This window comes from Hyla sarda, chromosome 8 (assembly GCF_029499605.1).
Source record: "Hyla sarda isolate aHylSar1 chromosome 8, aHylSar1.hap1, whole genome shotgun sequence".
Taxonomy (NCBI): Eukaryota; Metazoa; Chordata; class Amphibia; order Anura; family Hylidae; genus Hyla; species Hyla sarda.
The window spans coordinates 27720124-27746421 of NC_079196.1; the positions used below are offsets into that span (position 1 = coordinate 27720124).

General features: G+C 41.3%; 1 protein-coding gene across 9 annotated transcripts in view; it reads left to right on the forward strand.

The window, feature by feature from the left end:
- KYNU (kynureninase) overlaps positions 1-13092 on the forward strand; it is a 186731-nt gene extending 173639 nt beyond the window's left edge. For all 9 annotated transcript variants that reach the window (XM_056535590.1, XM_056535587.1, XM_056535589.1 and 6 more), the window contains 2 exons: positions 8425-8655; positions 12864-13092. In XM_056535590.1, the coding sequence (XP_056391565.1) occupies positions 8425-8655; positions 12864-13004 (372 nt within the window). In that variant the 3' untranslated portion in view covers positions 13005-13092. The remainder of the gene's footprint in view (positions 1-8424; positions 8656-12863) is intronic.
- The last annotated feature ends 13206 nt before the right edge of the window (positions 13093-26298 follow it).

Genomic DNA, 26298 nt, shown 5'->3' on the forward strand with positions numbered 1-26298 from the left:
CAGGTTTTCCCAGGTTGCAGTGTGAGACATTGCATCCCTATTCAGGTAATGAAAGGGAGCTTCAATGGGTGGAGCGACCACTGGGTAGGAAGGAGATCAATCTCCACAGGGCTGCAGGGAATTGTCCCAGGTTTGTTACAAAGGGTGAGGTGACTAATGTGTGGGAGGGAGAAAAGTGACTTCACACTTACAAACATGGGGTCCTGGGACTTGTAGTTAAAGGGAGGGAACTCCAACAAGAAATAGCCATTCCACAAAAAGAAATCAACAGTGTCTGGCAGCTAAAGTCACCTTATGGTGTATAACCCCTTTAAGTTATGTGTAAGAATGTGAAATGAAACAGGGAAAAAGTATTGAACACATGAAGAAAGGAAGCTGAAAAAAGGTTTGGAAAGCCAAGACAAGAGCTGAAATCTATCAGTTATTAAAAAGCAATCCAGCCCCTTGTCATTGCAAAATAATATTAGATTATTCAGTCCTCACTGATGGCTATCAAAAAGGTCTCATTGCCAAGCTTTCACAAGATACATCTCATTAAGGGGTAAAAGCAAAGAGCTGTCTCAAGACCATCACAACCTAATTGTTGTAAAACATAACATTAGCGTTGGTTACAAGTGCATTTCTAAGCTTTTGAATGTTCCAGTGAGCACTGTTAGGGCCATAATTCAGAAGTAGAAAGACAAACATTTCACCATATATTTGCCTCAGCCAGGTACTCCTCAAAAGATTACTGACAGAGGAGAAAAAGAATAATCAGAAGAGTTGTCCGAGAGTCAAGGACAATTGTGGAGAACTTCAAAAAGACCTGGAATTAGCCGGTACTGTTGTTTTAGAGAAAACAGTTAGTAATGCACTCTGCCGCCATGGCATGTTATTTAAAAAGCATGTAGAAGCTTGTGTAAAGTTTGCTGCACAACATTTGGAAAAGCTGGTGAAATACTGGAAAATATAATGTGGTCATATGAGAAAAAATGGAAATGAATGGCTGCCATAATACACACCATGTTTGGAAGAGAAATGGACCCTGCACATCACCCTAATTATACAATACCAACAGTGGAGGTGGGAACATCATTGTGTGGGGCAGCTTTTCACAAATGGTTCTGGCAAACTTCACATAATCAAAGAAAGGATGAATGGGCAAACTTACAAAACATTCTTGACAAAAATATGCCGCCATCTACCAGGATGATGAAGATTAGGGATGAGCGAATCGAATCTGACAAATCCGAATTTATTACAAATATCAGGAAAAATTCTAGATACTTTGAAAGGCCAGGCAAAAGTCCACACCTGCTGGTGTTGAAGACAAATACTGTGTTAAGCATACTGGTGCGCATTGTCCTCCCCTCATCAGTGCATACCACCAATGTACATCTAAGTGGTGTACTATTGTGTTCCTGTTAAAGGGTACCTCTCATCAAAAAAACTTTTCATATATTATAGATTAATGTATGCAGAATAACTTTACAATTGCATGTCATTAAAAATATGCTTCTTTCTATTTAATTTTCCACTTTGAAGAAATTACCACTAGGGGTCTCCCTACCAGTCCTGGCAGCAAGCATTTCAGACTCATGCTGGAGTCCTAAACACTACTAGCTGAGTCAGAAATGCTTGCTGACAGGACCGATCGGGAAAAATACAATAGAAAGAAGCATATTTTTCATTAACATGCTATTGGAAAATTATTCAACATTCATTAATCTAAAATATATCAAAAGTTTATTTGATGAGAGGTACCCTTTAAAGTATTAAGGGCCTAGATACTGTGAAAGGCCAGGCAAAAGTACACACCTCCTGGTGTTGTAGACAAATACTGTTTCAAGCGTAGTGTAGCATATTGTACTTCCTTCATATAAGCTCTAAGCATGTCAGGCAGAGAAGTGCCAGGACGTGCAAAGAGGAGTGGCAGAGGCCTAAATTCATCAGGCGCAGGTTGCAGCAGGAGTCACAGCGAGAGGCCCAGCTCCCGGTATCAGCTAGTAGTCGTGTCTCGACCAGCAACCCATCTGCCGTCATCCATTGGTTAACACGGTCATCCACTTCTTCAAAAGTGACATCTGACACCCCCAGTCAACAGTCGGTGGGTTCCTCAGACACAACCCTCAGTTGGCATGGCCTGGGAGCAGTCCCTGTCCTCCCATTGCCTCTGTCCTATGCTGTTCCCTCCCCCACAGAAGTATCTTATGCTGTGGGTTTAGCTCCACTATTTAGTCAGGACGATGTACTAGAGGACAGTCAGCAGCTACTGCCCAGCCAAGAAGTGGTGGAGACATCGCCACTTCCTCCACTAGGCAGGCAAGTAGTGATGAGGAGCGTGGCGTGGGAGGTGGTGTTGAAAGAGTTCCGGCCCCTGAAGCAGACATTGTTTAGGAACCTGGGGATGATATCCGTGATGTGCAGACACAACTCGATGATAATGAAGCCAATCGCACTTGGGAGCCTGGTGCAGAAGGGGTTTCATCATCATCAGAGCACACCCTCCTTGAGCTGCAGCATCAGTATGGTCTCCCCCAGCATAGTCTGATTTGTGACGTTTCCACACGTTGGGATTCCACCCTCCATATGTTGCACCGACTATACAAACAGAGAAAAGCAATCACCAATTTATTGATGATCCAAGTGGATAGGGGTACTCCCCTGTGTAACTTCAATGTCAACCAGTGGCAGCTCATACATGACACCTGACGTTTGCTCAGGCCCTTGGAGGAAACCACAGTATTAGTCAGTGGCCAGGATTACAGGATGAACATCATCATTCCACTGCTTCATCTACTATAACACGTGTTGGAAACAATGGCTGGTCAGGGTACTGGAGATGTGGAGCATACATCTCACAGCCACATGAGCCCTGTGGGGGCTGAACACAGTGGAGAACAGTTTAGGTTTCGCGAGATGGATGTTTTTTTTAGTCATCTGACAGGAGAGGAGGAGCAGGAGCAGCTAGAGGAGCTAGATGGTTATGAAGAATTAAGACAGAGGACCCAGACACACCGTGGCAGTATGCAGTGTATCTGGAGGCAGGGAGTCCCTCCGAGTCACTTGCACAAATGGCACAATGCATGCTCACTTGCTTGCATAGTGACCGCTGAATTGTCACCATTCGGCAGTGTGATGACTTCTGGCTTTCCACCTTATTGGACTCTCGCTACGGGCACAAAATTGGGGCATTTTTTTACATCCACTGAGAGGGAGGACAAACTGACCTACTACAGAGACATCCTACGTAGTCAGTTGGCCATTGCCTATCTGCGCCATTGTTCAACTCATTAGCAGTAGGTACACCTGGAGTAGGACCTAAACCAGCAGGTGGTGGCATACCTTGACATGACCATGCCAACACACTTTGAAGATCCGCTGGACTTCTGGGCAGCAAAACTTGATTTGTGGCCGCAACTAGCCGAGTTTGCACTGGAAAAACTGTCCTGCCCGGCCAGTAATGTGCCATCAGAGTGGGTATTTAGTGGGGTGGGGCCCATTGTAACCCCAAGGATAACTCACCTGTACATGAGAAATGTGGAGAAACTAACCTTTGTAACATAGTAATATAGTTCATAAGGATGAAAAAGTCCACCAAGTTCAACCTATATCCCTACTGAGTCCCTACTGAGTTGATCCAGAGGAAGGCAAAAAAAAAACTCATACTAGATGTAAAAATTCCTTCCTGACTCCAAATATGGCAGTCAGAATAAATCCATGGATCATTGTTCTGTCCCTTTAAATCTAATATACATAACCAGCGATGTTATTATTCTCCAAAAATGCATCCAGACCCATTTCGAACTCTTTTACAGAGTTCACCATGACCACCTCCTCTGGCAGAGAATTCCACAGTCTCACTGCTCTTACAGTAAAGAACTCCCCTCTGTGCTGGTGTCGAAACCTTCTTTCCACAAGACGAAGAGGATGCCCCCTTGTTATGAATACAATCCTGGGTATGAATAGATCATGGGAGAGATCTCTGTATGGCCCCCTGATATATTTATACATAGATATTAGGTCACCCCTAAGCCTTCTTTTATTATTTTTTAACTAAATAACCCTAATTCTGATAACCTTTATGGGTACTGTAGTCCTCCCATTCCCCGTATTACCCTAGTTGCCCATCATGGAACCCTCTCCAGCTCCACTATATTTATATTTCCTTGTCGTGGGCATCTTTACCCCTTTTGATGCACCCCATAATTTTATTTGTCTTGGCAGCAGCTGCCCAAAACCGGTCACTACAGCTTAATTTACTGTTAACTAAGACTCCCAAGTCCTTTTCCACATCAGTCATCCCAAGTGTTCTCCCATTTAATACATAATCCCATCCCGGATTTTTCCACCCCATGTGCATTACCTTACATTTATCAGTGTTGAACCTAATCTGCCACTTCCCAGCCCAAACCTCCACCCTATCCAGATCCATTTGTAACAGTGCACTGTCCTCTATTGTGTTGACCACTTTACAGAGTTTAGTATCATCTGCAAAGATTGCTACTTTACTATTCAACCCCTCTACCATCAACCATCAAACCATCAAACAATTTACATACAACAGAGGTTAAACTAACAGTTCTATAATTCTATAATTCCCGGGTCACCTTTTGACCCCTTTTTGAATATTTGCACCACATTTGCCATGCATCATTCCTGGGGAACCTTCCCTGTTACTATAGAGTCCATGAATATTAAAAATAGGGGTCTGTCTATTACATTGCTTAATTCCATTAGAAAACGGGGGTGAATGCCATCTGGACCTTGTGATTTGTCTACTTTGATTTTTTTTTTGTAGGCGGCACTGTACTTCTTCCTGCGTTAGACAGGTGACCTGTACTGAGGTGTTTACCTTATCTCGCTGTATTTTACCCAGAATTTCATTTTCCTTGGTGAATACAGTGGAGAAGAATTTGTTTAATATATTTGCTTTTTCCTGATCCCCGCATATAATTTCTTCCCCATAATTTTTTAAAGGGCCAACACTTTCATTTTGACCTTTTTGCTATTTATATAGTTAAATAACATTTTGGGGTTAGTTTTAATCTCTTTGGCAATGATTATTTCTGTTTCTTTTTTTGCAACTTTTATCTGTTTTTTACATAATTTACATTTTTCTCTATAGCTTCTTAATGCTTCTTCACTGCTGTCCTGTTTTAGTAGTTTAAATGCTTTATTTTTGTCATTTATTGCCCCCTTAACATTTTCATTTTCTCATATTCTTAAAAGTCTCCCATTTAGTGTCAGTATTCTTGTTTTTGAGGACATTATCCCAATTTATATTGTTAAGGGCTTCTCTGAGTTGATCAAACTTTGCCTTCCTAAAGTTCATTGATTTTGTGGCCCCTCGAGAGATTCCCTTATTGAAGAACAAGTTATAATGTATTATATTCTGATCACTATTTCGTAGGTGTCCTTCTACCTGCACATTAGTTACTCTGTCAGGTCTATTGGTTAATATTAAGTCCAGTAGGGTACCCCCTCTTGTCGGGCCCTGCACCATTTGGGACAGATAATTGTCTTTAGCTATAATCAGAAACCTGTTTCCTTTACGAGATTCGCAGGTCTCAGTCTCCCAGTTTATATCAGGATAGTTAAAGTCCCCCATTATTATCACCTCATTCTGATTTGCTGCCTTGTTTATTTCCTTCAGTAATTGATCGTCTGCCTCTTTCATTATGTTTGGTGGCTTATAACAAACCCCTATCAGAATTTATTTTTTTTATCTTCAAATAATTCTACCCATAATGACTCCACATTATCGTTTCCCTCCCAAATATCCTCCCGCAGTGCGGGCTTCAGACTGGACTTTACATAAAGACAAACTCCTCCCCTATTCCATTTTGTCTGATCCTTCCTGAATAGACTATAACCCTGTATGTTGACCGCCCAGTCACAGCTATCGTCCAACGAAGTCTCTTTTATAACCACTTTGTCATAATCCTCCTCAGACATTATCAACTCCAACTCTTTGTGAAGATGAATCAGGCATAGATCAGCAAAGATTTCCACCCACCGATGCCTGATGCATAAGTGTAGATTGACCATGGTTCCACACCAACACTTCATAAATATGGATAGTGCTAAACATGTTTAAGGTGCTGCTCCCAGTTACAGACATTCCTCCGCATCAGACCACAAGTAAGTATTGAGGATATGCATTATGTAAAACGTAACTTTTAATAATATTCTTAGTATAAAAATAAAATATATGTACCCAAAATAGTTTTGAAATCAAACAAAAGGAAACACAATGTGCCACCTACACCACCAAGTACTGATGTGATGCAAAGACCTCTAAAAGGTGAAAGGGAATAATGTATGGTCCATTGTAACCAGTGGAGGTAAAAAATTCCCCTGTAAGGCCCTACTCTCGCATTATTAATTCCCTTCTTGGCAAGTGTTACTCTCCCTAAAAAGGGCAGCCCCACACAGGAACCTCTCCCTATTTCCCACTACAAACACTGCCATTTCCCAGGGTTTTTAGGTGAAAATAGAGAGAGTTTACTGTGTGAGGCCGCCCTTTTTAGGGTGAGTAACACTTACCAAGAAGAGAATTAATAGGGCAAGAGTAGGGGAAGTTTTTACCCCCACCTGCTACAATAGACAATACGTTGTTCTCTTCCACCTTTTCAAGGAGCGTGTTACTCGTGTTAAAAAGGGTGGCCCCACACAGGAACCAATCCCTATTTCCACCTGAAAACCCTGGAAAAAGGCAGTGTTTGTAGGTGGAAATAGGTAGAGGTTCCTGTGTGGGGCTGCCCTTTTTAGGGTGAGTAACACTTGCCAAGACGGGAATTAATAATGCGAGAGAAAGGCCTTACAGGAGATTTTTACCCCCACCCGTTACAATGGACTATACGTTGTTCCCTTCCATCTTTTAAAGGTCTTTGCATCACATCAATACTTGGTGGTGTAGGTGGCACATGGTGTTTTTTACACCTTTCCTTTTGTTTTATATAAAAAAAAAAATTTGGGTCCATATATTTTATCCTTAGCAAATTATTAAAAGTTACGCTTTACGTAATGCATATCCTCAATCCTTACTTGGGCACACTAACACTTTTACAAGAGAGACCGTTTTCTTCTGCCTACATGCCTAAGCTACTATTCTGATCCTGCCACCCGCCTGATGCCACTCAATTGCCAAGTTCTCCTTTTTTCACCCACCTTTGTCACTGGGTACTGGTATTGCCACCCATTGCCCCACTCTGTCAGCGAGTCACTTTCAGGACTCCTAATGCTGCCTCCACCTTCAGGCTGTCTCATTTTGCCACCATATGTTCTCATCATGCTGATGCCACCTCCAGGCTGTCTCATTCTGCCACCATTGGCTCTCCTCATGCTGATGCCAGCTCCAAGCTGTTTCATACTGCCATAATGTTCTCCTCATGCTGCTTCCACCTCCAGGCTGTGTCATTCAGTCACTATATGTTCTCATCATGCTGCCGCCAACTCCAGGCTTTGTCATTAAGCCACTATATGGTCTCCTCATGCTGCCGCCAACTCCAGGCTGTGTCATTCAGCCACTATATGTTCTCCTCATGCTGCCGCCACATCCACACTGTGTCATTCTATAACCATATGGTCGTTTTTAATAGTGATTTGCCACAAATAAATTCAGTCTGAAACAAGTTTGGGGAAAATTCGGCATATTGGCCAAAACAATTTTTTCTAAAATGTGCTCATCTCTAATGAAAATGAAATGAGGGCGGGCATTTCGGCAAGACAATGATCCCAAACACAGCCAAGGAAGCTCTTAAATGGTTTTGAAGAAAGAAAGAGCTGCTAGAATGGCCCAGCCAATCACCTGTCTTAAATATTATTTAAACTCTGTGTAAGGTACTCAGGATCATGATTCATAGAAGCAGCCCACAGAACATTCAAGATATGAAGACTGTTCGTGTGAATGAATTGGCCAAAATCCCACCAGAGAAAAGCATGCAACTAATTTCTCTATTCGGGAGGCATCCTGGTTGGAAAATACTAACCCAGTGACTTGAATGACAAATGTAGCTCCACTTCATCACTTTAATTTTTTGATAACCTTACAGATGCAACAGTACTGAGTTTGTCACGTAGCTGCAGTTATATATATATATATATATATATATTTTTTTTTTTTTTTTTTTTTAATTAACCTTGATAATAATTTCTGACCTAATAGAACACATATTGTTACAATCCATTAAAATACAAAGTTGGCTTTGCTACATTTATAGTAATTGTTATTATTACATATTATTGTTATTATTAATATTATTATCATCATCATCATCATAAACATGTATTTCTCCTTCTACCTGGGCAGCTGTATTTTACATGGCCGCACTTTGTAATCTTCTATTACTTTATTATTTGCAGTAAATAAAGCTTTTCTAAGTGATTGTTCTGTTTCTACATTTACATTTTAAATGTTGAATTTTTTTTTTTTCTTCCCAGGTTTTCAATCAAACCAGCATGAAGGCTTTACGGAAAAAGTCCATTCTCCTGACTGGCTATTTGGAATATTTAATTAAACATTATTACAGTGAAAACATGGCTGAACCCAAGAAACCTTATGCAAAAATAATCACGCCCTCTCACTTTGAAGACAGGGGATGTCAGCTCTCCCTGGCATTTTCTGTGCCCATCAAAGCTGTTTACAAAGAACTTGAAAAGAGAGGCGTTGCGGTACGTGATATTTGGGGGCATTTATCATTGTCTTTAGAGCTGTTTATGTGTGTAGATTTGTCTCTATTTAGGGCATGCGCCTCAGGCTATTTTTTGCGCCTTTTCGATTTACACCTTTTTTTTAAAGAAGAGCTTACAGACCAGATGTTAAGGGTTAGTCTTGTGCAGTGGTAATGAATTTATCAACTGCAAATTTTGCCCAAAAAAAGTTGCAAAACCCCACAATAAGGCGCAATTCTACACCAGCCAAGACCTAGTGTAGTTTTTTGCTGTATGTGAAGAGTGAAATTTCAGAAAATGCGTATCCTCCACAAAATGTATCACATGCCCTGCGACCATGTAATAAATTTGGCGCAGTCACACAAAAAAAACACACACAAAAAATGAACTAACTCACACACAAAATATTACAACGTTTGCTAAACATTCTACAATGTCGCCCTGCTTGGGCTTCTTTGTAGGATGACATTGCTTTGAATTTTCAAGGGAATCTTTTTTTTTTTTTTTAAACAAAAGGTCATAAAGGGAATAACAGGCACACTGTAAAATCATATTTGCAGCCATATATAGCTAAAACACAGTTATTATTTTTTTTACGGTGTGAGAACATGACCTTAAAGGGGTATTCTAGGATTTATTGTTATTTTACTGTGCTACAGGGGCTGTTAAGTTAGTAAAGTTCCAAATATAGTGTCTGTACCTGTGTTTGGTGTCTGGTCTCGCAATTCTTATGTGATCTTTGCCCTGTATGTTCATTTTTAGCAGCATACAAAATGAGTGTTGTCTCTGGCTTTTCCCAGGTTGCAGTGCTGCATGAGACATTACATCACTAGTCAGGTGTTGAAAGGGAGAGTGTCTGTGCTTCAATGGGTTGAACGACCACTGGGTGGGAGTGAGGGAGATCATTCTCAACACGGCTGTAGAGAATTGTAGTTTCAAGCATGGCACATATGACAAGGAGCCTAGCTGTGCTGCATTGGATAGGGTGGATAATGTGTGGGAGGGAGATAAGTTACCTCCCACCTAGAAACAAGATACTTTGGGGATTGTAATTGGAGGGAGGGCACACAAACATAAAAGAGTCAGTCGAAACAAACAAGCCAGCAATGTTTCCACCAAAACATGCACAGATCCTTTGTAAGCATGTCCATTACTGTCGGACAGATAATTAGTAACATCACCTTTTGTTGAAGAATCTACCAAACATTTAACAGTCATTTTTCAAATTTTGTATTAAAGCGTGGAACATTTTTTTTTCTTTTTTCAAATCAGCTGGTTCCAGAAAGTTGAACAGATTTGTAAATTTCTTCTATAAAAAATAATCTTAATCCTTCCAGTACTTATCAGCTGCAGTATACTCCAAATTAGGCTGGAAAACATGGACAGACATTCCACAAATCTGCATGTTCTGTGTGTGTGTGTGTGTGTGTATATATATATATATATATATATATATATATATATATATATATATATATATATAGTCAGGATTTCACCCTGGGGATAGCTCTGGGTTCGTCCTTGACACAGCGACAGGAGACATTTCTACTTCATTCAGCAGGGAAACAGCAGCTCTTTGTGAAAGTTTGGCTCATCACCAGCTTTGTTAGACAGGTTGCAGGATAAATAAAAACATAACACAGGAACAAACAAAATCCCAGACCATCCAGTCGATAACTACAAAACCCAGCATGCCCTGACTATCAACTGGTGGGCTTTTCTAGCTGGCTCGCTCACATATATATATATATATATATATATATATATATATATATATATATGTGGTGTCCCGGTACCGCATCCTCTACGGTACCTGTATATAGGTCCCCATAGCCAGAGTCCCTAGGACGTTGGGGTCCTTCTTATTTAGTCCACCCCTTGTCACCTCTCATCTAGATCTAGTCATTAAACTAACAGCTTACTCAGGATTTCTATAGATAATTGTAAAAATGTATATAAGTGGTTAATTACCTGTACGGAGCATAGCAGGACCTGCGGGTCATGTGATCAGGTAAACTCTATGTTTTTTAGTTTAAGGACCTTTGGAGGTCCCTGTGACGTATTGCACCCACAATTCCTTGTAACAGTGAGTGACAGATATTCGGACCAATTAAAACGGCCCTGCCCCTGCCCATATAAAGAAGTGGCGGCCATAGCTCGCGTTCTTGTTCCCGGGCTTTCATGAGAGAAGGATCTGCGCTGCTGTCATCAGTGAGTTTAGGCCTGAGCCTTGTGGCAACGGCTGATCATTACTAAACCGTGAGTGTATCAATCCCTAAGCACTCTGCAAGATCACCGGACCTTATCTATCCCCTAAATCCGGACGGATCTTCGCAATTAACCCTAAATTCAGAGACTTATAAAACAAGTCAAGGTCCGCAACAACTGCCAGTCACTGAAGTGTATAGAGACTGTATTTAAGAGACTGTTACTGTTCATTGGATGTACCGCAAGCCTTTAAGTAAAGTTTATCCAAGTTCAAGTTCACCTTCAGTCACTTTATGCATGCACCTATCGTTACTGGGAAGGGCGACGATAGGCCGGAGAATTACTTCAGCATACTAGCCCTCAGCCTGGCGTCACGAACTATAGGGTTAACCTTAACCCCTGATATACCAAAGCAATACCCTGACTGTACTACCCCTACCCCTGAGGCCTACCACATATATATATATATATATATATATATATATATATATATATATATATATATATATTGTGGCAGTGTGGCAAGGAAAGGGTGTATTTCCCTTGTTAACTCTGGAGAATCCACCTGTGGCCTGATTAATGAGGTACCAGGAAGGGAAAGTGCGCTTAAAAGGAAAGGAACAGAATAGTTGGGGCTCTCCCTTGGAAACAGTATGCTGGCTGTTAGAGGGGGAGACACATGGGCCCTGTTTAGGTAACATGCAGAAGGCGCTAAGAGTGGTCCAAGTTCGGGTGTGAACTGGTAGTAAAACAGGTTGCAGGTGGCACAGGTTTTTAACTGGATGAGGGAAGCTCACCAGTTGATAGACAGGGCATGCTTACATGTATAGTCAGTGACCAGACGGTCTAGGGCTTTATTTTTGTTCCTGTTTATGTTTTGTTTTTACCTGCAACCTGTGGAAATAAAGCTGGCGAGGAGCCCGACTTGTATGAGGAACTGTGGTCTGCTGTGTTATTGTGAGGAACGTGCCCCATGGAAAAGTGACCAGGACGATCCCAGAGCAAATCCCCAAGACGGTTCGTCACAATATATATAGTATTGTATGCCAAGCCAGACTCCCCAGAAGGGAAGAGGACCCATCTGCAGACAGCTGTCTGCATATGGGTCCTCTTCGGGCATGGCATACAATCCCAGTCAGTTTCTGAGACTCCGTAACTTGAGCTTAAGCGGATTTTAGGGAATGCTACCTGCGAAGGTGGTGTTATGAGGTGCTTTGCATATTGCTTTACCCAGAAAGCCCGTGGAGTGCTAATGGCCTTATTTGAATTTCCATACACCGGAAGTTGTACTCCTCCCTAAGGAGAATACATATTCCCTTTTCATATATATATATATATATATATATATATATATATATATATATATATATATATATAGTAAAAAAAAACAGCAGCACTCCGGTTAAGATGAAAGCATGTCAGGCTTTATTCATCAGATGCCATGACGTTTCAACCGTCTCTCACAGTCTTTGTCAAGCCTGACGGTTGAAACGTCGTTGCATCTGATGAATAAAGCCTGACACGCTTTCATCTTAACCGGAGTGCTGCTGTTTTGTTTTACTGGCTGTTTGTGGGGGCTCTTGACCTAGGCCCGACCAGCTTGCACCCGTGGACATCCTTGGGAGTACGGTCCTTCTTGCTGAATTCTATTATTATTATTATTATTATATATATATATATAATAATAATAATAATAATAGAATTCAGCAAGAAGGACACACACACATATATATATATATATATATATATATATATATATATATATATATATATGTGTGTGTGTGTATGCTATGCTGGACAAATAAGAATACTCTTTACAACTTATTATGTAGCATCTGCCTATAAAAACACACAAAGAACAAGCATACAAATGTTGAGTCTTTATGTGGATGTATGGGCTTCATACAAGACTGATAAAGTAAACTGGGTCTCATAATATTGATAAGACTCAACCCTTCAAGCTTTTGCTATAACGCAGATATTTTTCTCTTCCCTTGCAGTGTGATATGCGTGAGCCCAATGGTCTACGGATCGCACCGATACCACTCTACAACACTTTCCACGATGTCTTCAAATTTATAAAAATATTGGGAGAAACTTTGACCACTGTTACAAACCCAGGGCTGGAAGCTGTTCATTGACAGCCTTTTTGTTTCACATGTTCCCATATGTTGGATTTCTTTGTATTTATGGTATGAAAATTAAAAATAAAGGAAAAACAAAAGCATATTTTTAATGGGTTCTAATTTTAATTCATTGAGGGATATTTATCAAAACCTGTGCAGAGAAAAAGTCCAGTTGCCCACAGCAACCAATCAACTTGCTTATTTTGTTTTGAAAAGGGCATCTGTAAAATAAAAGAAGCAATCTGATTGGTTGCCGTGGGCAAGTGGGCAACTTTTCCTCTACACAGGTTTTAATAAATCTCCCAATTGTCATTATTTAAACATTCCATTACTCAGGGATATACACTACACAGTGGGGCTCAAAAAGTAAAAGTGAAGTGTGGGCCCATTAATGGGTCACTGAGTTTCCCAAAAACTTTTGACATGTCCTAGGGTTGGTTGGGGTCTAGGTGATCACTTGAACGAGCTTTGTGATAAGTGACCAAAGGACCTCATAATATGAATCTATGGGACCATCTTGGGGCATGTGTGCAGAAATCGGGGACAAGGTTGTACCTACTCTGCTTCATACATGTAACTATTCAACTAATGCAAGCATGTCCCACTTTTCTACAGGTGAGGAGTGAGCACACAACTATAGCATATTAGGAATGTGGTGGAGATAGATGACACGACGAAGAAGGGCTCCCATTATAGTAATTGCTGGGGTTCTCAATGTTTTGACCTTTGCTAATCTAACATTTAGTAATCAATTCTGACTGGTAAAGACAATTCCCTTTAAATAATAAAAATGAAAGCTCCTAAACTCCCTTTTAGGTTTTAGGCTTGGGGTCTCACCCTGGCTGTTGGCATGAAACTAGGGGAACTTGTCCTTAAAAGGGCAACCCTCATGCCTCTGGTACCTATTCCCTTGCTTTGGATGCCTCTAAAATTTTACGTACCAAGAGACAAAATTGCTACAATAAATGGACAAGGTGCTTACATTAAATAAAGTGCATAAGAAAAAAATGACAAATTAGTTTATAATGTACAAAAGCAGTAGAAAATGTATTTCTATGCATTAGTGTATTTTTTTTTTAACTCTAAATATGAAGGTAAAGGTTTATTTAAGGACATCCACATCCAAGTTTTCTTTGGTGAATTGTAATGTGTCTTTTTCTTTCCATGTTTTTTTTTTTTTTTTTTTTTTTTTTTTTATATATGTTTCTAGCTTCTGTATTTGACCCACAAATCCCTCTGTTCTGCTGCTCACTCATTCTGACATCCACTGCTCAGGAAGGGGCATGTCCTAGGCATGCATTGAGCCCACCTTCACTCACCATGCATTCAGTTCCTCCTTGAGTCTGCTGTGCTGGGTCTCTTCATCCAATCACAACATGCTGCTCTGTAACCCCCTCCTCTCCATTTTCATGCTAGCATATCTAGCCCTCACCTCCTGGACTTTGTCCCAGCCTGTGCTTGAGTTGGAACAAAGATGATGCTGCAGCCGGACAGCATTATGTTGTGAAGAGTATGGGGACCCATAGTCCTAGTGGTCTTTTTTTTAATTTTCTATAAAACATTATTTCTATAAATAAAGTACTATTAAAAAGTAGCATATTAAAAAGGTTATTGTTTAGCCAAGATGTACAACATAGAAAATGTTTTTGAATCGACAGTGCCCATTTAAAAGTGCTTGAATACAGTGACACTTGCCCTTGCAATGAGTCGTTTCTTTAAATGTCACATTCCACATTTCAATTACTCCATAGAGAGCCAAGAACAACTCTTTACATGATAAAATCTGACAGATGTGGCCGGTTCTTTATTGCATTTGTGCCCTCACACTGACTTTGTGTTTATTGTGCAACTTCCTTACAGAGAGAATCATGGAGAAAGAGCCGCACTGACTCTTGTATTTAAATCTATTCTCAAAATACAATGAAGGGGTTCAAATAAGTAGGAATAAAGGTAAAAGATGTATAGAGGGGCAAGTTTGATACCATAAGCCTCTGAAATGTGTTGGATTTGAATTGTATCCTGCATCGTCTTCTATACAATCTGCATTCGATCAACATCCTCAGACACTTCGAGGGCCACGCAACCGAGGGATTGATATTTATTCTCCACATATTGGAGAAGATATAAAAACCTGTGCAGAGGAAAATTGGCCAGTTGCCCATAGCAACCAATCGGATCGCTTCTTTGAAGGAGTACTCTGCCCCTAGAGATCTTAACCCCCCCCCCCCTTTGGATAGGGGATAACATGTCTGATTGCGGGGGATCCCCAGCATCGGCATCCTGCATTCGTTTAGAGTGTCAGGTGCAGCGCCGGAGGCTCGTGACATCATGGTAAAGCCAGCTCGTGATGTCATGACCACACCCCCTCAATGCAAGTCTATGGGAGGGGGTGTGACAGCCGTCACACTCCCTCCCATAGACTTGCATTGAGGGGGCATGGTCATGATGTCACAAGAGGGCCGAGATCGTGACGTAAAGAGCCTCTGCCCCGCATCGGCACAGAGCGAAGTTCACTCCGTGTACCGGATGTCTGGGGTGCTGCAGCCAAGATTGTGGGGGTCCCTAGTGGCGGGACCCCCGCGATCAGACATTTGGATAGGGGATAAGATTTCTAGGGGCGGAGTACCCCTATAATTTTTAAAAAGGCTCCTGAAAAGTAATAGAAGCGTTCTGATTGGTTGCTATGGACAACTGCACCAGTCCTTCTCTACTCAGGTTTTGATAAATCTCCCCTTTTACTCCTATCATGCCCAAGGATCAAGCACAGTTTATTATCTCTTTACTTTGAGAGGAGTTTGGTCTTTGGTATGTCTCATTTGTGCCCCTTAGGGAGCATTGCACTTTTTATGAGCTCCATTGAGGAGTGGGGGGACGGGTGACAATTTTTTGAAAATATAAACACATTGGGAGGGATTTAGCCTTGCATGGCTGTGCGCAGTCATTCTTCCTTTGATAAATTTTGCGCAAATGAAAAATCAAGGCAAGGCAGACGTGGTACGATCTTTCGGGTTTGTTGAAACGTTTACAATTTTTTGGGGCCTTTTTCAAAAAGGTGCACATTTCCTCCACTGCAATGTCTGTAATGATTCACTGCATTTCCCAGTCAGTTTTGCAGAAAGTGTCTATTTTTAAATTGCGCAAAAAAATAAAATCATTTTTATTGAGAAGGGTCAAATATAATTTGGTGGTGGGGGGGATTTATCATTGCCTTTCTAAATGTTTACATTTTTGGGGGGCTTAAAATTTGACATAAAAATTGTGCGAGCTTAGTTTTTGTTCAAAGATTTTGCACAGCTTCAAAATAGACACTTGCTGCAAAACTCACTGTAAAATGTAAATCATTATTGACGTTGCAGTAGAAAATATTTACTATTTAAACCTTTTTTTAAAAAGGTGCAAAAAGTGTTCAAATGTTCCAAAAAACTGCAAAATTTTACCAATGCTTTATGCATTTATACCCATTGGGGGAGATTTATAAAAACCTTTGCAGAGGAAAAGTTGCCGAGTTGCCCATAGCAACCAATCTGATATTTTTTTTATTCTTTAACAAGGCCTCTGCAAAATAAAAGAAGTGATCTGATTGGTTGCTATGGGCAACTGGGCAACTTTTCCTTTGTACAGGTTTTGACAAATCTCCCCATTACGTCTGCCTTAGAAAAATGACATCCTACAGCAAGTTTTGAGGTGATTTTTCATCTGAGCCAAATTGTTCAGTCTATGCACCATTTTGATAAAATTGGCACAAGTGAGCCAAAAACATAGCAAAAAAAAAAAAAAAAGGCAGAAGCAATGACTGCACACTGCCCCACAATGATAAATCTCCCCCTTTATCCTTATACAAGCAATAACTACTTTTCTTCCAAATGTCAAAATACACTGCTCAAAAAAATAAAGGGAACACTTAAACAACACAATGTAACTCCAAGTCAATGACACTTCTGTGAAATCACACTGTCCACTCAGGAAGAACACTGATTGACAATCAATTTCACATGCTGTTGTGCAAATGGAACAGACAACAGGTGGAAATTATAGGCAATTAACAAGACACCCCCAATAAAGGAGTGGTTCTGCAGGTGGTGACCACAGACCACTTCTCAGTTCCTATGCTTCTTGGCTGATGTTTTGGTCGCTTTTTGAATGCTGGCGGTGCTTTCACTCTAGTGGTAGCATAAGACGGAGTCTACAACCCACACAAGTGGCTCAGATAGTGCAGGTAATCCAGGATGGCACATCAATGCGAGCTGTGGCAAGAAGGTTTGCTGTGTCTGTCAGCGTAGTGTCCAGAGCATGGAGGAGCTACCAGGAGACAGGCCAGTAAATCAGGAGACGTGGAGGAGGCCATAGGAGGGCAACAACCCAGCAGCAGGACCACTACCTCCGCTTTTGTGCAAGGAGGAGCAGGAGGAGCACTGCCAGAGCCCTGCAAAATGACCTCCAGCAGACCACAAATGTGCATGTGTCCACTCAAACGGTCAGAAACAGACTCCATGAGGGTGGTATGAGGGCCTGAGGGCCACAGGTGGGGGTTTTGCTTACAGCCAAACACCGTGCAGGATGTTTGGCATTTGCCAGAGAACACCAAGATTGGCAAATTTGCCACTGGTGCCCTGTGCTCTTTACAGAAGAAAGAAGGTTCACACTGAGCACGTGACAGACGAGTCTAGAGACGCCATGGAGAACGTTCTGCTGCCTGCAACATCCTCCAGCATGACTGGATTGGTGGTGGGTCAGTAATGGTGTGGGTTGGCATCTCTTCGTGGGGCCGCACAGCCCTCCATGTGCTTGCCAGAGGTAGCCTGACTGCCATTAGGTACCGAGATGAAATCCTCAGGCCCCTTGTGAGACCATATGCTGGAGCGGTTGGCCCTGAGTTCCTCCTAATGCAAGACAATGCTAGACTTCATGTGGCTGGAGTGTGTCAGCAGTTCCTGCAAGAGGAAGAGATTGATGCTATGGACTGGCCCGCCCGTTCCCCAGACCTGAATCCGATTGAGCACATCTGGGACATCATGTCTTGCTCCAGCCACCAAAGCCACGTTGCACCTCATACTGTCCAGCAGTTGGCGGATACTTTATTCCAGGTCTGGGAGGACATCCATCAGGAGACCATTCGCCACTTCATCAGGAGCATGCCAAGGCGTTGTAGGGAGGTCATACGGGCACGTGGAGGCCACACACACTACTGAGCCTCATTGTGACTTGTTTTAAGGACATTAAATCAAAGTTGGATCAGCCTGTAGTGCAGTTTTCCACTTTGATTTTAATTGTGACTCCAAGTCCAGACCTCTATGGGTTGATAAATTTGATTTCCATTGATCATTTTTGTGTGATTTTGTTGTCAGCACATTCAACTATGTAAAGAAAAGGTATTTTCTATGATTAGTTCATTCATTCAGATCTAGGATGTGTTATCTTAGTGTTCCCTTTATTTTTTTTTTACCAATGTATATAATTTAAGACCCAACAGAAATGTGATTCTAATAATTATTCTGACAAATTAGACACATTAGTGTTGAACCCCTTAAGGCACTCCTTTTAAGAGACATATGGGGGAGATTTATCAAAACCTGTCCAGAGGAAACGTTGCTGAGTTGCTCATAGCAACCAATCAGATTGCTTCTTTCATTTTTAACAAGACCTCTGCAAAATGAAAGAAGCAATCTGAGCAACTCATGGGCAACTCAGAGCACCTGGTATCGGCCTATTTAAGCTGTCAGTCTGCTCTCATTCCTTGCCTGCAAAAGAGCACCAACTCCTAGCGTGTTTATTGTATCTTGATTTTCTGGCATATTTGACCCTTTGGCTCTGCTCTTGGACTCTTCTCCTGTTTCTGTGATGTGGCATATCTGTTATCTCTTGATACTGACTTATCTCTGTGGCTTATTGTGTGTGTATGTTTAGTTATTATTTCTGTTAGTGTGTGATTCCATACAGTGTACCGACCTCTGTCTGTATTATAGTTTATTTTGTAGACGTTACAGGCAGGGACTGTAACCGTGGTTGTGCACCCGTCGCCTAGGCCGTGTATACAAGTAGGCAGGGAAAGTGGGAGCAGGTGAGTTTAGGGCTTCACTCTTCCCTGCCAATACATGAAAGACATCTTTCATTTTACCATAAAAGATTATTTTTTGTGGGAGGAAAAGTAAAAGCAGCAGCAGCGGCGGTGGTCCCAGCGGCAGGATACAGCAGGAGGTGAGGCCTGTTCACCTGCGGTTGCTTAGCAACAACTCTCAGCATGCAAAACCAAAGGGCATGCTGGGAGTGGTAGTTTTGCAACAGCTGGAGTTGCAACTACAACTCCCAGCATGCCCTTTGGTAGTATGTGCATGCTGGGGTTGTAATTATGCAACAGCTGGAGGCACATTTTTTCTATGAAAAGTGTGCATCCAGCTGTTGCATAACTACAACTCCCAACATGCACAGACTACCAAAGGGCATGCTGGGAGTTGCAGCAGTGTGCCTCCAGCTATTGTAAAACTACAACTCTCAGCATGCTTTTCGACTGTCAATGTATGCTGATTGTTTCAGTTTTGCAACAGCTGGAGACACATTGGTTGCGAAACAGAGTTTGTTACCTAACTCAGTGTTTAGCAACCAGTGTGCCTCCAGCTGTTGCAAAAATACAACTCCCAGCATGCACTGAGAGACTGTACATGCTGGGAGTCCTAGTTTTGCAACAGCTGGAGGCACACTGGTTGTGTTGTGTTGTGTTTAGCAACTAATGTGCCTCCAGCTGTTGCACAACTACAACTCCCAGCATGTATGGTCTGTCAGTGCATGCTTGGAGTAGTAGTTTTGCAACAGCTGAAGGTCCCCCCCCCCCCATGTGAATGTACAGGATACATTCACACAGGCGGGTTTACAGCGCATTTTCTGCTGCAAGTTTGAAATGTGGCAAATTTTCCACTGCAGCTCCAACTCCCAGCGAGACACCCCCCATTTGGGAAACACTGCCATAGGGTATTTTTGTGGCAGATTCAAATCCCCAATTTAGGCCTCAAATGTGCATAGCGCTCTCTCGCTTTGGAACCCTATCGTATTTCAAGGAAACAGTTTAGGGCCACATATGGGGTATCTCTGTACTCGGGAAAAATAGCGTTACAAATTTTGTGGGGCTTTTTCTCCTTTTACCCCGTATGAAAAGGTAACGTTGGGGTCTACACAAGCATGTTAGTGTAAAAAATGATCATTTTTACACATGGTGGTGTTGCCCCATACTTTTAATTTTCACAAGCGGTAAAAGGAAAGAAAGACCCCCAAAATGTGTAACGCAATTTCTCTTAAGTACAGAACTTTCAAATATGTGGGCGTAAAGTGACTTGCGGGTGCACAACATGGCTCAGAAGTGAGAGCGTGCCATGTACATTTGAGGTCTAAATTGGTGATTTGCACAGGGGTGGATGATCTCACAGCGGTTCTAACATAAACGCAAAACAATAAATACCCAGATGTGACCCCATTTTGGAAACTACACCCCTCACGGAATGTAACATGGGGTATAGTGAGCCTGAATACCCCACAGGTGTTTGACACATTTTCGTTAAATTTGGATGTAAAAATGCTGTTTTTAACCTACACTTTATATTTTCACAAGGGAGAATAGGAAAAAGCCTCCCAAAATTTTAGCCCCATTTCTTTTAAGTAAGAACATACCCCATATGTGGATGTAAAGTGCTCTGTGGACGAACTACAATGCTCAGAAGAAAAGGAGCGCCATTGGGCTTTTGGAGAGAGAATGTGTCCGAAATTGAAGGCCACGTGTGTTTACAAAGCCCCCAGTGGACCCCCCAACATGTGTCCCCATTTTGGAAACGACACCGCTCATGGAATGTAATAAGGGGTGTAGTGAACATTTATACCCCACAGGTGTCTGACAGATTTTTGGAACAGTGGTCCGTGAAAGTGAAATATTCAATTTTTCATTTGCACAGACTACTGTTCCAAAGATCTGTCAAATGGCAGTAGGGTGTAAATGTTCACTGCACCCCTTATTAAATTCTGTGAGGGGTGTAGTTTCCAAAATGGGGTCACATGTGGGGGGTGTCCACTGTTCTTGCACCACGGTGGGGCTTTGTAAATGCACATGGCCTCCCATTTCTATTCCAACCAAATTCTCTCACCAAAAGCTCAATGGCGATCCTTCTCTTCTGAGCATTGTAGTTTGCCCGCAGAGCACTTTACATCCACATATGGGGTATTTCCATACTCAGAAGAAATGGGGTTACAGATTTTGGAAGCCTTTTTCTCCTATTACCCCTTGTGAAAATGAAAAATTTGGGGTAACACCAGCATTTTAGTGAAAAAAAATAAAAGTTTACATTTTAACGTCCAACTTTAGTGGAAATTTGTTGAGCACCTGTGGGGTGTTAAGGCTCACTGTACCCCTTGTTACGTTCCTTGAGGGATGTAGTTTCCAAAATAGTATGTCATGTGGTTTTTTTTGTTGTTCTGGTACCATAGTGGCTTCCTAAATGTGACATGCCCCCCCAAAAACCATTTCAGCAAAATTTGCTTTCCAAAAGCTAAATGTGACTCCTTCTCTTCCGAGCATTGTAGTGCACCCACAGTGCACTTGACTTCCACACATGGGGTATTTCCATACTCAGAAGAGATGGGGTTACACATTTTGGGGTTCATTTTCTCCTATAACTCCTTGTAAAAATTTTATATTTGAAGGAAAACCAGCATTTTAGTGAAAAAAAATTATAATTTACACATTGGACTTTAACGAAAAGTCGTCAAACACCAGTGGGGTGTTAAGGCTTACTGGACCCCCTGTTACGTTCCTTGAGGGGTGTAGTTTCCAAAATAGTATGCCATGTTTTTTTTTTTTTTTTTTTTTTTTGCTGTTCTGGCACCACATGCCCCCCAAAAACCCTTTCCGAAAAACTCACTCTCCAAAATCCCATTGTCACTCCTTCCCTTCTGAGCCTCGTAGTGCATCCACAGAGCACTTGACATCCACATATGAGGTATTTCCTTACTCGAGAGAAATTGGGTTACACATTTTGGGGCTTTTCTCCTTTTACCCCTTGTAAAATTTCAAAAACTGGGTCTATAAGAACATATGAGTGTAAAAAATGAAGATTTTGAATTTTCTCCTTCACTTTGCTGCTATTCCTGTGAAACACCTAAAGGGTTAACACACTTTCTGAATGTCATTTTGAATACGTTGGGGGTGCAGTTTTTATAATGGGGTCATTTATGGGGTATTTCTAATATGAAGACCCCTCAAATCCACTTAAAAACTGAACTGGTCCCTGAAAAATTCTGATTTTGAAAATTTTGTGAAAAATGGAAACATTTATGCTGAACTTTACATCCCTCTGATGTCTTCCAAAAGTCAAAACATGTAAACTTTATGATGCAAGTATAAAGTAGACATATTGTGTATGTGAATCAATATATAATTTATTTGGATTATCCTTATTCCTTACAAGCAGAGAGTTTCAAAGTAAGAAAAATGCAAAATATTTTAAATTTTCATGAACTTTTGGGATTTTTTACCAAGAAAGGATACAAGTAACAATGAAGATTTACCACTACATTAAAGTAGAATATGTCACGAAAAAACTGTCTCGGAATCAGAATAATTGTTAAAAGCATTCCAGAGTTATTAATGCATAAAGTGACAGTGGTCAGAATTGCAAAAAAGGGCTCATTCCTTAAGGTGAAAAAGGGTTCAGTCCTTAATGAGTTAAAAAGAAGTGACAATTTGCCAGCTGTGCTCTGCGTTTCCTCAACTCGCTTTGTATATTTTTACAGGAACCACTCAAAATTACAAATACTAAAACAGGGAACAAGAGGACAGAACAAAAAAAAATTACATAACCAAATCCTCAGCAAAATGTGTAAGAAAAAATACATGAAATGACACATTAATAGGTATATTCCAAACTAAAGATATTTAGTATTGCAAATGTGCCAGAATTCTAGAATGACTGGGATAACATTTAGCATGAGTTTAAGAAACTTTTATGCCTTGCCTGATATGGGGAGTGGTTTTATAGAAAAGGGGAGGAGCTATATAGAAAAGGGGAAGTCTTAAAGAGGACCTGTGTCCAACACTCCAAAAAATTAGATTGCTTTATCAATACATAGTTTAGGGTGCCCTGATCACACTCCATACAGTTTTCTAATACACCCTCACATTCCTGAGATATGGGGGTTTATAATTTGTATGAAAATTTAGGGAATTGGTCAGATTAATGGGAACTTAATTTTAATAATGGGAGGTGATGGATGAGATTATACAGTCAGGGGGTGTGATTGTTGTACATTCCTAATACACACCCCCTGACTGCATAATCCCACCCATCACCTGGCACACGATTCTGATAAAGTCAATTTATACTTGGAAAAGATAATCGCAACATATGGCAGATTTTTAAAACAGACTGAGCTAGCTAACTCTGGCTAATTATTAGACTATGTAGTGTAAGTTTACAGTGTCTAAGACTTTAGACCATTTCAGTTATTCTGGGCCTTTGAGTATTCAGCCCCTTTACTCAGGACTTAGTTGAAGCCTCTTTGGCAATGATTCCAGCCTCCAGTCTTCTTGGGGGGTTAGGCCAAAAGGATTACCCACCTGTATGTGAGGATTTTCTGCCGTTCTTCTTTGCAGATCCTCTCAAGCTCTGTCAGTTTGGATGGGGACCGACAATAGAAGCCATTTTCGGGTCTCTGCAGAGATGTTCCATTGGGTTCAGGCTCTGGCTGGGCCTCTCAAGGACATTCACAGAGTTGTCCCTAAGCTGCTTCTGTGTTGTTGTCGCTGTGTGCTAAAGGATTATTGCTTTATTGGAAGGTGAATTGTCAGGCTCCATCTGAGGTCCAGAGCGATCTGGATCAACTTTCCGTAAATAATGTATCTGTCCTTTGTTCCATTCAGTTTTCCCTCAACCATGACTGGTCTCTCTGTCCCCACAGAATGGTGCTGCCTTCATCATACTTCACTGTAGGGATGGTATTGGGCAGGTGATGGGCAGTGCCTGGTATCCCCCAGACATGATGCTGCCCCCACCATGATCACTGTAGGGATGGTATTGTGCAGGTGATGGGCAGTGCCTGGTTTCCTCCAGACACGGTGCTGTCCCCACCATGATCACTGTAGGGATGGTATTGGGCAGGTGATGGGCAGTGCCTGGTTTCCTCCAGACATGATGCTGCCCCCACCATGATCACTGTACGGATGGTATTGGGCAGGTGATGGGCAGTACCTGTTTTCTCCAGACATGATGCTGCCCCCACCATGATCACTGTAGGGATGTTATTGGCCAGGTAATTGGCAGTGCCTGGTTTCCTCCAGACATGATGCTGCCCCCACCATGATCACTGTAGGGATGTTATTGGCCAGGTAATGGGCAGTGCCTGGTTTCCTCCAGACATGATGCTGCCCCCACCATGATCACTGTAGGGATGGTATTGGAAAGATGTGCAGCAGTGCCTGGTTTCCTCCAGACATGATGCTGCCCCCACCATGATCACTGTAGGGATGGTATTGGGCAGGTGATGGGCAGTACATGGTTTCCTCAAGACATGATACTGCCCCCACCATAAACAGTAGGGATGGTATTGGGCAGGGGATGGGCAGTGCCTGGTTTCCTCCAGACATGATGCTGCCCCTACCATGATCACTGTAGGGATGTTATTGGCCAGGTAATGGGCAGTGCCTAGATTCCTCCAGATATGATGCTGCTCCCACCATACTTCACTGTAGGGATGGTATTGGGCAGGAGATGAACTTTTGCTTAGGATTGAGGCCAAAAACTTCAATCGTGGTTTTATCAGATTAAAGAATCTTGTATCTCACAGTATGAGAATCCTTTAGAAGCTTTTTTTTTATTTTTATTTTTTGCAAACAAGAGTCCTGGTTGTTCCTAACTTCTTCCATTTAAGAATGATGGAGCCAGCTCTTTCCCTCTTATGTCTTGGTTTTTACTCTGATCTGCATAGTCAGCTGAAAGGCCTAATGTATTATCTCCAATCATTTGATTTTACCACAGGTGACTCCAGGTCAAGGTATAAAAGTGTCTTAAAGATGACCATGAAAAATGATAAGCCCCCAGACTTAAGTTTCAAGTGTCATAGGAAAGAGTCTGAATAGTTATGTCCATGCAAAGTCTTAGTTTTTCCTTCTTTTAATCAATTTGCAAAAATATCTAAAATTCTGTATTTGATTTGTCATGGAGTTTCATGAAAAAAAGCTTTTTTAAACTTTTTATGTAAAGTCAATAAGGCATTCAAGGTCGATCGAGAGGAAAAAGCAAATGATTAAATAAAATATTAATCTTGGGTGTAACTTGCTATTTACAGTTGTGCTGAAGATTGCAACAAGAAATATTTTGAAAGAAAAACATTCAACCAAATATTATCAAATGGACGCCCCATAGACATAGAATGAGCCAAAACCATAAGAAAAAAAAATACATGAATTGCATTGAAAATCCCAAAAATCGAGAAAATGATCCAACAACACATATTCTGGGACCATCAAATACATCATTTGTACATTATGTTTAAATAAATATAACAAACATAAAATAAAATACAGTTTGTGTGACTTATTATCTCATTGTACTGAGATACCATCAAGGAACACAAGGCCTCGTGATAAGATACACTGTTTATTTTAATCTTTCTATTTTCATGTTAAACTGACCACATGCAGAACCTGAAAGTACCCAAACAGTAATACACATAATAAAAAAAACTACAGTAAAGTGAAATTGAATCTGTATTTTTTACCATTAATGTAGACTATGGAAAAATTGCTTGTCTGTCGACACAATGGGCCTCATTTACTAAGAGTGTTGGGTTTGGACTAGTGTGAAATGTTGTTTCAGACTTGCAGGATTCTGCTCTGTTTACTAAAAAAATTTCTTGGTGGAAATTTCCAGCCATTTAGTCACAGGATTTTCTGTGAATTCAATACTAAATATGTCGGGTTGTGAAACCACGCCCCTTTTTGGTCCAACCATGCCCCCTTGGCGGCAGAACGCACCCCTTTTTCACAATGCAATATCGGGTTAGTTGGATTTTCCTGTTGCACACTGTCGCACACTGTCTGTGACATGTTAGAGATGTGTCTCAGACACTATGCACCAAAATAACTTGGAAAAACCCAACAAAAACTAGTGGGTTTTAGCTTAGTAAATGAGGGCCAATATGTAAAATAAATGCATATTTTTGCAGTTGTGTTGATAAGTAACATCTATATAAAGGCTATATACTGTAAACAGTCAGGAGATGTCCACCTACCCACCCAGCTTTTATCTGTACTCGCATCTTCTGAAGCCCCGCCTCT